The 12,025-nt window shown below is 39.2% G+C and overlaps 1 protein-coding gene across 1 annotated transcript in view; it reads left to right on the top strand.

The window, feature by feature from the left end:
* GLRB (glycine receptor beta) overlaps window positions 1-2,933 on the top strand; it is a 51,665-nt gene extending 48,732 nt beyond the window's left edge. The window contains exon 10 of the mRNA XM_075025589.1: window positions 2,005-2,933. Within this exon, the coding sequence (XP_074881690.1) occupies window positions 2,005-2,301 (297 nt within the window). The 3' untranslated portion in view covers window positions 2,302-2,933. The remainder of the gene's footprint in view (window positions 1-2,004) is intronic.
* Window positions 2,934-12,025: the final 9,092 nt, after the last annotated feature.

The following is a 12,025-nucleotide window of genomic DNA, read 5'->3' as shown; positions in this document are numbered from 1 at the left end:
GATCCGATTGGAAGGAACCTCTTGGATCACTGATTGACAGCCCCCATGTCACCCAGGGTCACATAATCGTGTTCATATGTGTCTCAGTCACCACCTTACTATACAGTTTGCCTCTGCTACTCAGATATTGAACACTATCACAGGCTGTCAGCTCTTTGGTGACTGGGAAACAGTTGCAGGAAATTTGTATGTATAGTTCTGCCTTACCATCATGGAACACATATCTTGTTTTTCTTTTTTATAACCTGTAATCTTGATTTTGTTTTGTAACCTGCACCTCAGTTTTAGTGCATTGGTTTCAAAGTTTACTGTTTTCCTGAGAAATAGAACTCTGGCAAATCTGGGGAGGTCTGTACACTCTTTGCTGAGGGAATAGGGCCGTGCTGCTCTTCTACCTTGCACCAGAATCAGCATTGTCAGTAATGGGACTAAAAGCCCCAGTCGAAGTTTAGGTCTCTTCCTGACTGCTGCAGTTCTTTTCATCCAGGATACCTTGTCAGCTGTCATAGAGAAGCTAATAATATTCTCCAGAATGTTTTTCATTCATCTGTAAGTTTGGTACTGTATTTCACTATTAGTATTTTAGTTACAAAATGTGATGATGCAAATATCCCAAGCTATCAGCTTAAGACTGCAGAAAACCAGAGGTGGAGAGACCTGAGAGTAAAATGCCCGAAGGTGTTGTGGAGGAGAGATAGGCTACTGGGAAGGAGGGACAGGCAGCTTTTGGAAGAACCAAGTTTTAGTGGATTGGAGCTCCAGTGGCTCAATCCATTGGTGGCTTGAATTATCCTAGGAAGCCCTAGGAAAACTTGTGTTAATGTTGGTTCCACATGTGTATAACCTGATTTGTGAACCAGCATTTTTCCCATCTAACTCTTAGGTTATATTTGTGAACAAATGGCATTATTAATAAGGCAGTTAAGTTTCATAACCAGTATTTATTATTTTTTTCTTTTTTTTTCTTTTTTTTTCCCCCCCTCCTTTACTGTATAGTCCAATTGAAATGAAATGTTGGGAGAGATTTACCCAAGTCATAAAGCACAGTGCCTTGCAAGTAGTCTCCAAAACCCTTCAAGCTCTCTGAACAGTGTGGGGGTGGTCCTCCTAGAGATTTGTCATATCTGAAATATAAACTTTATAAAGTCCAAGGAAGGGAATATAGGAACCTTCCCCCCCTGCCCTGCAAAACACTTCAGTTTGAAGGGCACCAAATACTTTTAAATGTTCATTGTCATGCCAGTACAATTGTCTGGTCTTTAAAAGAGAATGATTCACCCAGGGTTACCCCATAGCACAGTAGTACTTGATCCTCAAGAGCACTGGCAGAGGTGTAGGAAAGACAGGTATTCAGTTGCTGGATTTAGATTTCCCAATTACACAGTTCTCCAGTGTATGGATGGGAAGTGCTGAGAACAGTGTCACAACTTTGTTTCCTTTCTTTAGAGAGGCACCAAGGACTGCAGGTACAAAGAAAGTGCCTTCTCACCATGCAAGGTGGTCACCCTAGGATGAGATACAGGATCTTGAGCTGGCTACTATGTAGAACCAGAATAGACTTTAACTGTTGCATCAAACAATGAATTTTAGGGTTAAATCTGACTATAGCTTCCAGGCCTCAGAAAAATGTAAGTAGTGAATAGCATCTGTGCTGCAGGTTCATCAGCACAGAACTGATTTCCAAAAATACTCTCTGCAGAAATATTCTCTCCCCTTCTATCATCTTAAAATGAAGGAGTCTACCTATAGCAGGTTGCACAGCATGAGGCACCTTGTGCATGAAAAATTACACAATTATGAATGTTTGGATTAGTTTATGTGATTGACTGATCATCCTTAAGTACTTTATAATGCAACCATTCAGCAAATTAAGCTCATGTAATGTATCCCTATCAACAAGTAATTTCCTATATGTTTGTTTGCGGTGTTCTCTAGCAGCTGCGTTAAGTTTGTTAATGAAATATGGTGAGTAGATCGTGATTCCCCTCACTTTTTATTTCATAGGTTGGTGAGACCAGATGCAAAAAAGTTTGCACTTCGAAATCTGATCTGAGATCCAATGATTTCAGCATTGTTGGAAGCTTGCCAAGGGATTTTGAATTATCGAATTATGACTGTTATGGGAAGCCCATTGAAGTCAACAATGGGCTTGGGAAATCTCAAGCCAAGAACAACAAGAAGCCTCCTCCTCCCAAGCCTGTCATTCCATCAGCAGCAAAGAGAATCGATCTTTATGCAAGAGCACTGTTCCCTTTTTGCTTCTTGTTCTTCAACGTCATCTACTGGTCCATATATTTATGATAAAACTTTTATTTATTTTTTTCATATGTGTAAAATAATCCCATTTCATTACCCCTTCCCAGTCATGAAGGCCACTGTATGAAATTATTTGCATTTGCAAAGCAATATGTTGCATTTTGATGCCATGCGATTGTACTGAACATATGGCATCTGAAATTTGAATGAAAGCATGACACTGCAATGTCTGTGCTCTGACCAGCGTTGTATATAAATGTACAGCATACATCCTGCTTTAGGAATATATATGAAGGACAATGCATACTACATTATAAAGCTGAATAACGCTCTTCAGTTATTGATAACATACAGAGATTTAAAGTGTTTCTGACAATGAAACTGATGTGCACGTTGAGTATTATTAAAATCAGTATTCTAGTATATGTAGTATTTAACAGCTTTTCTGCTGACTTCCAGAGGAAAAAAAAACCAAACCCCAAACATCTTGTTCTTGTGTAATTTTAGATGGCACTGTTGAAGAAAAAGCTAAGATGTAATTCATATTATTCAGACTTTGTAAGTGAAGGCAGCATCAAATAAGCTGATCTTGTCTATGTGGAAAAATAAAGATCAGAGAATTACTAATTTTGTAAAATCAGCTCATTTGGAAAAAAACCCCAACAATTGTATCTATCAAGCAGGCACACTTAAGTGTGTGAGAATATGCTGACAATAAAACATTGGGCCAAATTTTGACTGCTGTTTCCTTAGGCGCAAACTAGATACAATATGTCAAAACCAAACAGTCCACTTTCTAGACTAAAGGCATCAGGAGTTTTGGAGAAACATCAGAAGATGCAGTTCAGTATCAGGTTAGGTTATACTTTTTTACATTACTCTGTCCTCTGGCTTATCTTCTGTAGCATCTGGCAAGCCTGCAGCACATAAGTCACCATTTTTTGTTGTTGCATTGGATACATCTTACTTGATTTATTTTGTTTATCCCCTTGAAAGCTTTCAGTTTAAACAAACCAGTTGTTGTCAAGACGAAATCCCATTTTTACCACTAATTACACTTTCTTCCATTTGCCTGTCATAGCACAGATGACCAAAGCTAACACCTAGCCACCAGTAGAAGTGAAGACATGTCCAAAGGTCTAAGGGGCTGAAACTCTTAAATATATCACGAGCCCTTGTGCCTATGTGTTAATTAATGGCTGCCCTCACCAGCTCATTGATTGGGCTGCTACATTTTGGAGAATAAGGTCCTGTGCATGAAACAGTTCTGACAGGAGACTGCTCTCCATTTTCCAGAGGAAACCCTATGACATGGAGACTACCTAAACATGATCTCCTCAGGGTGCGTAGGACAGGACCCGTGGTCTCCTGTGGGTGCCAGGGTACATCCCTTCGCAAGGGCAAGTCGGGCGGTGAGGCGCAGCCAAAAGAAAGCTGCTGGTATGTAGGCGTCTGAGTAGCGTGTGTTCCCTGGGAACACAGAGGGACTGGGCCTCAGCCCTTGAGAGCATGCCATAGAGAAATATGCCTCTGCTTGTAAAGCTGGGGCAACAGTTAGTTAAAATATGAAAATAAGACAGTTCTCACTAACTTGGCAATTCATAAAAGGAAATATGGATTATTGGCTCCTCATAGGCTAGGAAGGGACTGAATTAAATATGTGAAACCTTCCATAGCGTGGAAACAGACACAACCCCGCTTGGTGTGCTACATTTCTAGCTCATCCAGGATGCGTTGAACCAATGCAGGCCACAAGTGGACTGTTGGATCACTTGGCTGTTGCCCACCACGTGAATGTTGTCCACGTAGGATAAGCCTGCAGAACCAGAAGGTCAAAAGTGGGAACATAAAAAGAGCGAAGCATGGTACGCTGCCTTCACTGGGCACCTGGCGGATCTGCACGCGCCCAGGGTTCTTTCTAACCACTGCCACTATGTGATCAACAGCCTGGTTGCAACGATTCGTGTTTGGGTTGAAGAGATCTGCTCTTCAGAACATGGCCACACGCTTTTCACCAGCTTCCTGGCCACTTTCTCGTGGAGATTTCAGGGAGCCACTTTACCAGGTGGCCGCAGTTTGTCCTTTGGATTCCTTTCTGATCCAAGGAAATGCAAGGGAAATCCCAGATGTTACTGAGCTGTGTTGAACCGGGGTGGGGGGAAAATGATATCTTTAACCTCTAGTTCAAAGTTTCAATATTTCTGTCTGTTGAAGGTATTTACAGAATTGTCAGAGACTCTTAAGAAGCAATAAGGATAAGTCAAAGAGAGGAAAGAAGGGAGGGGTAATTTTTATACATACAATCAGAGTGCTATATTTATAGACATTATTTATTCTCATACTTGTATTTTTTCTTACAATACTGGAAGGCAAGAAAATAATTACCCTGTGTCAGAAATTATATTAATTTTGGAAGATAATTTTCTTGTTAGAACTCTTATTAAATGATTTATCTGTAATTAATGTCCACATTCTATCTGTATAATCTCAATTATAGATTTTATTGTTAAATTAATCTTTGTTCCTTCTTGCTTTCCTACTTACTTGATGGCTTTTGTGTTTTATCATAAAACATTTAATCAATAATACACTGTAATTGCTTTCCAACTCACACACAGGGAAGCAAAAGGAATGTGTATTGTTAAGATAAAGGTTTTTCATTCATTACAGCACAAAAACTAAGGACAGAAGCAAAGTTTAACAGCAAATTTGGAATAAAATTTAAAATAAAACAGTATCAGCTATAAAGTATTAATTTTCTTTTTACTTACACTAGATAATATTGCAGTATTTGTATTACCTTGGAATATATTAACTTGTCCTACTGAGCAGTAATAATTGATTTATTTTATTTTTCTTCTTTCTACTAAAGGTCATTGAGAGTTTTGCATACCATATCACATTGCGGTCCTCCAGCACCCTCTAGTTGTGAAATTCTGCCTGTTGACTGATTTCCAGAATGAGGTGCAAATGTAAAACTGTATAGGCAGTATAGGATGTCATTTGATAGTGATAATATGAAGGAAAAAAAATATTAATAAATTTAAAATAAATGGACATAAAATCAATGGACAGCTATAGAAACTTACCATGCAGTATGAATTTAAAACCGTAGAAATTACGACATTCAAGTAGTAGCAAAGGTGAGGCTCATGAAGTACACATTAGTAACGCGATTAACTAGTCATGATGTCTGAACAAACTGCATGACAGCAAAATCTGTTTCTGAGGGAGAGACCATCTGTGTTTCAGCTGACATTCACTTTAAGTTCTCCTGTTTACTGGTAGGAGAGTTACACATTCTTGTTCTACCCTTAACATAAACCTCAGAATTTTCTTGGCTCTTAAGCATTGAGGGGTAGTATCCAAATAGTTCATTCCTTTCTTTCATAGTGTTATGGCCTTTTAGATATCTTTCTATTTCAGGATTTTAAAACACTTTCAAACACTGCATCAGGAGTTTCCATGGAGAGGAATTAATTAATTTCTTAACTGCATTCACAAATTTAAGCTATACAACAAGTAAGGATGTGACTTGAAAAGTGTATCAGCTGCTATGCGTTAATTCCCTGCTAGGATGTGTGAAATGTACCGTGTGGAGTAATGCACACCTTTCTTTCTCATGCTGGTTCGACTCGTGTTTGACACCCCATTTTAGGAGCAGCTCTGTAGTGGGTTTTGGCACCTCCTCTTTTTTTTAGTCTTGCGTTAATTCTAGCTGAGGTGGTGTATGTGAGCAGTCTGTCTTTTAAGTGAGGAAGGGAGTTTATTTCTATAAGTGCAGCGTACAGAAGATTGACCACTTGGAAGCATTGCCAAGCAGCTTTCATTCTTCAAAGTCTTCAAATTGATTTGGACTTGGTAACAGGAAATGTATGGGTAAAGGGAGAGTGTCTTCAGTGCCCTGTTAGCCATTAAAGAGAAAGTAGTAACACCGTCTTTTGGGGTAGTTTCAATGAGCGTGATCAGAGAGACAGATCTGGCTGTATAATCATTTTGAATGAAATGCACTTACAAGTAATCTTTATTTGAAAATACTTCACTCTGAAGAGAGACAGTAACTTCGTGAAGCAGTCTGTCATAGCTGTTAAGGTAATCTATTAAGAGACGTTATAATACAGTTAAGACCATTGGCCTCTTCTTCAATTAAAGCAGCTTACTGTTATGGTTATTGGATGACTTGTGCTGAGGATATTTATAGAATAGGTAACAATAAATTATTTATTTCCAAGGGAGTGCAACCTGAATATATGCAATGTCAAGTGATTTTTCAGGCTATAGAGATAGCTTAGTGCTGAAATGAGTGCAGATGTGGTGTGTAGCAGATAAGGGAATGATGGGACACTGTTACTTGATGCTTTGGTTTACTAAATCCAGGACTAGAGAAGTTAATGTGGAAAGAAAAAGAAAACCAGATACAGAGAGATTGAATAATAGCTTTGTTTGTGTCTACAATTTCATTTAATGGTATCGAACAATTTCATTGCTCTGTATAGTAATATCATAAGTTACCTTCTTTTTATATAAATATAAAGAATTAATTTAAAAAAAGGGAAAATTAAGCTCATCTGTGGTGCCAGAAAGATACAGAAACTAGTTCTTTTCATACGAAGCTCTACACTTAAACAAACAATGGAATATACAGAAAACAAAATGCTGTTTTAAAGACATAAAATTGCATTGTTGTGGCTTTGTCTGTACCATTGCATCAAATCAACCACAAACAATCTGGGCTGCTTGCAGCGCTCCCTTGCATTTTGGCTTACTTGGGAAAGTCGCCCACCCCTCTACCTCCCAGCACCTGCCCTCATTCCATCAGTGGTAATAGTGTCAGCAGACATTTAAAAAAAAGATTACGTGGCAATTTTGAAAGCCTTCTGAAAACCCTACATTGTCTACACCGCAGCCACTAAAATGTCTGCAGCTAATGCGGGCTTATCCAAATTAGCTTTAAACTAGCTGACTGGGGACGGCTGGCAAGGTAGCCATGGTAACAGCGAGCTCCGCCTGGGAAGCCTACCTGCTGGCGTAGGAAATGAAAAAATATACTTTGGTGTTAACCCCCACAACGCTTTATGCTGCCTTGGCTGTTATGCTCCAGCCATTGGTTTGAAGTTAGCTCGTGTGGGTGTTTACCAGCCTGCAAAATGTAGATGTATGGCTGTATGACTCACTGTGTGCTAGAAGTGAATTATTTCTTCCCACTGGTGATGTGAAAAATGCCCCTGTAAAATATTCTTTCTATGGGTCTCGATGACATACAGGATTTCTGCCATATTTAATTTTGTGTACTGACAAGAGTCTTCACCGGTAGTGCCAAAAATGAAACTCATTTTCCTGAACCAATGCACGTGTAAAAGAATGAGTTGGATTTGCCCACCTGAGTGCGGATGAGGTTGCCTCTTGAGTCTAGGTCGTAAGACTATCCCTTTTACACATTAAAAGAGCCATTCTGTTTAAAGTCCCTAACGTGACTAAAGAAACTAGTGAGACTAATGAGACTGACTAAAGTCTTTTTTGGCTTCCCGGTTGTCCGTGGAGGTCAACCCTGGTTTTGAGGGGCACTGATTGCTTTTCAGCATGGTGTTTCTCAACACATGAGTGCCCATCAGGGTTCTGGAGAACAGCATCAACTGACTCCCTCCAAACAGGGAAGGTATGTGAAGGGCCTTCAGTCTCATTAGTCAGCTCTTCTCTGGAGTACTGAGGTAAATCTAAAGTCTGCCTGGCACCGTTAGCTATCACACAGAGACAGCAGGTACGTTAAGCACATATCTTGTAGTATGAGAAAATGAACGGTCTTTCCCCTTACTGTCTGAAAGTATGGTTTACAGTGACGGAAACCAAGCAGTAAGACAACATGGGTTACTAAGAGTTTCTATCCCACCAGGCAGTTGCTTAAGCCACATAACGTGCTTTGAAAGGAAGAAGTATGGGGACTGTGGAGTAGAAAGCATAAGGTTTTGGATAACTCTTTTCCACCTGATGAGTTCTTCAGGCTGTGGCAGTGGATAGTGTGGGCTTTTTCATATATATCTGTGTATGTCTGTTTCCTTCTATGAATATCCACAGTGGGAGTCATTTTTCACTGGAGGAAGCAAACTGAAGAGGGTTTTGGGCCCAAGAAACCCTCCTGAGTATAGCAGGTCGAGGTGTTGTACCACTGTCTCCTACAAAAACCTTTCAACCAGAGGAATCCTTCTGTAGCACCATAAATTGCAAGAAAATCCCTGCTGAAACGGCGACTGCTGCTGAGAGGAAAAGCTGTGTGTAGGCAGCCCCTGTGCTTCCACCTTCTTTCGCTGTAGCATACATCATGATAATCAATAGCACTGTTTAGCTCTTCTGTTCTGCAAAACACTCCTTTTATCAAGACTGAGTTATTTCCTCAGCAATACACTTCAGCTAGCCTACCTTTCATCTCCGTACAGTCAAAGCAAAGATCATATGTGTGACTCTGACAGAGTTTGTGAAGGCAAGCCAGTGCTGATGTTCAAGAACAGGTGATTGGTAGTAGATGAGAAGACCTGGGACTCCCTTGTTTCTCAAATTTTAACATCATTTATGTTATCCTATTTCAGTTCTGTCCCTATAACTCAGAATATTGTATAATTTGAATAAAATCTCACTACATGCATTATATTTTTGAGTTAAATGTATCGAATCATGAATTTCTTGTCAAAAGCAGAATACAAAAAAAGGTAGTCCACGTGGCATTTTTTTAAATATTGATTTCCTCTATTAACCTTAAAACTTGCATTTGACCCAGAGGCTAGGGAAATTTATTGCTCAGTGTTTAATAAGCCTTACATTGTCATAACAGATTTATCAGTGTCTTAGGCGAGGCTCGCTCTTTCAGATTAATTTGTTTGTTTCTTTCACTCCCAAAGGCCAGCTCATTGCAAAACATTAACTTGAAGGCTGGCTATTTCAAAGGCATAATACTGACAGGAATGGACTGTAAAGGCTAATGTTTTTGACCAATACCACTCCGGCATCAGTTTCTGCTTTTGACAAAGCCTATCTTGCTACCTGCTCCCACTTCTGACAAATCCTGTTTAGCTTCAGCCTACTGGAGGGTGTAAAATCTTCGTAGGCTTTTTAAAATATCTGTCTGACTGTGTCAGCTTCTAAGGCAGCTCTGCTTCCATTCCCCTTCTGGATGTGCTTCAGGATCAGGCTATTACAGAAGCAATCTTCTTTTTTCAAGCAAATACAAATGATATACAGCAACCACCGTGAGCTCTAATCTACTTCGTGGAATTAAACTGTAGTCTTTATTTATTAATTCTTCATATTTTCTAGTTGGTTGTTTCCCCAAGGTGAAAACTTTTTAAATAAGTAAATTTCTTGAATGAATAAACAAATGTGCATAATGGCAGGAGAGGATCACATTGGCCCTGCTTGTTTTCTCTGGACTTAAAGCTTTTCCCTTGCTGTGGTCTTAAAGCCAAGAAGGCTTCGGAGGATCTGCCGCTACTGAAGTCATTGTGGCTGCCCTACAGGACGGACGAAGACAAGACCCCCTCCCTGCGTAGGACCTGCCCTATACAGCTGCCTTCAATGCAAACTAGCTGAAGCAAAACACAGCTAGGTTTCCCAAACCCCGTGCCTTTGCAATAACATGTTCATCACATTCTCCACTTGATGAGTTTTCTTGCAACAGAGAGGCACTTTATTTAGAAAAATAACAACAACGATGCCATAGTAATATTCCCAGACACTGCAGTTTCATGGGAGTATTTTCCACCACTACTGTAGAATACTGAACATTATGAATTTCACCATGGGAGATTTTAAACAGAAAATGCATATCCAAGTTGGCAGCACTTTATTATCTGTTACTCATAAGCATGGCTTTATTGCTTTATTTATCATACACTCCCATATTGTTCCCATTTCAAGAACAGCATTTTAAAATGGGAATTTTTCTAAGTATATGAAATATTAAAACATATTGTGGTTTACCCTATTTTTTTCCCCAGGAATATAAGAAAGACATAGTGTATTTTACATTACAGTGCTCTTGCAGCAAGTGTACTAGTCTCTGTGAAGAAAGTCTTGATGAAATTAAATAGGTGGAAAAAAATTTCATGGAGTGTGCAAATGAAACAGCCAGGAATAAATCCATTTATGCAAGACTCACACTGAGAGTCTGATGAGCTTTGACAATTGGAATAAATTATTTTGGCTGAAAGGAGATTCCAGCCTTAAAAGACAGGACAACACTGAATCTTTCAACAGTTTTCATTTCTTGGCTGAAAAGAAAAATGTAGCTTTATAGAAAAGACCAGGTAGGCTTGTCCATACTGACCTCATATCTGCGCCTGACCAGCATGCTCTCCTGTAATACGGTCTTTCTGCCAGTTCATGCTGCAAGAATTCAATCGATGGAATTATTTCTTCTCTGACGAAGCAGTAGAAGGACTGCTGTTAGCTGACTGGTGCGCGGTGCGTGACTGAAGGCATGGCTCTGTATACAGTCTAAGTTTGAACATCACGCGTAAGTGACGGTCTGTAGGTAAACACAGTATTCAGTAACTAAAGAGAGCCAGGTGTCCCTTCCCCAGGTATCCTGTGCAAGTTTGGCAGACTATTGCCTCTATTTTCGTACGTTCCTCCGCATCAAATGATAGATGATAAGAAGGCTGCTTTCTGTTGCACTAAGGGCCTTTTGTTTAGATTGGACGTGGCTGGGATGAAAAATAATCTGTTGCTATACGTTGTACACTGCCTTAAGGCACTACTGTAATGCACACAAATAATAATAAAAATTATGTCAATCATTATTAATAATAGATTCAATGGTATACAGTAGTGATATCTGTATTTGTCTTCTCCCGGTCTTAACATTTCTGGAAGTAGTCTGGCTCTGATTTCAAGTGCCTGATACTCCCCCTCATTTACATTGGCTTTACACTGTAGTTCTTTCTGATTTACTCTCAGAGGAGGATCAAATCCGCCCCACTGCATGTATACATTTGTCCCTTTAATATGACTCCTTTCTGATCTCTAAAAAGGATTCTTAAAATAACCTCACAGTTCATTCCTCAGATCCAAATTCCACAGAAGAATCTGCAGAATAACAAAGGAAGAAGTTGTATCTTTTAAAACAGTACATTTATTCATTTATAATTTAATGTACATATGCATAAATATCCATATTTAATATAATGGCATTTTTAGGACTAAGCCTTCATGAAAACAGCTTGTCAGGATTTAATAACTTACCAGTATTTTCCCCTTCCATTATTATTATTTTGTTTGGCAAGTATTTTCAACATACATCCATATCATACTGTGTATTTTTCATTTCCCTGTAAAATAAATTATCCCCTGCCATGGCACAGAGTGAGCTATGTGGGCCACGGGATATTAAATCACATACCGGAGTAACTCCTTCAATTGCAAGTTCAAAACAAGTGTTGTCACATATAATGTAATCAATAAGTACTCTCTTTTAAAGAAAAACTGTGATTAGTTGGTATCCAATATTTTACTAGATTGTTAATATTAGCAACGCTCTATAGTTATTAATGAGTATGTTCAGTTAATTGCTAGTAAATAAATTAATCAAAGGGATACTGAAAAATATGGATATGTTTCCTGGGGTTTGTTAGCTAAATCCTTGAGGTGGGAAGCTCACATTAGGCAATGCAGTCTCTCACTTCTAGGACAGTAATCCAACAGCAGTGTAGATACAGTCACCTGGGGTCTGGTTTATAAACAGGAAGTTAAAAGTGAATGCCACACATCTGTTTCACTCGTG

This window comes from Buteo buteo, chromosome 1 (assembly GCF_964188355.1).
Source record: "Buteo buteo chromosome 1, bButBut1.hap1.1, whole genome shotgun sequence".
Classification (NCBI taxonomy): domain Eukaryota; kingdom Metazoa; phylum Chordata; class Aves; order Accipitriformes; family Accipitridae; genus Buteo; species Buteo buteo.
The sequence above is the reverse complement of the archived record's forward strand: the minus strand, read 5'-3'. Positions and strand labels throughout refer to the sequence as shown.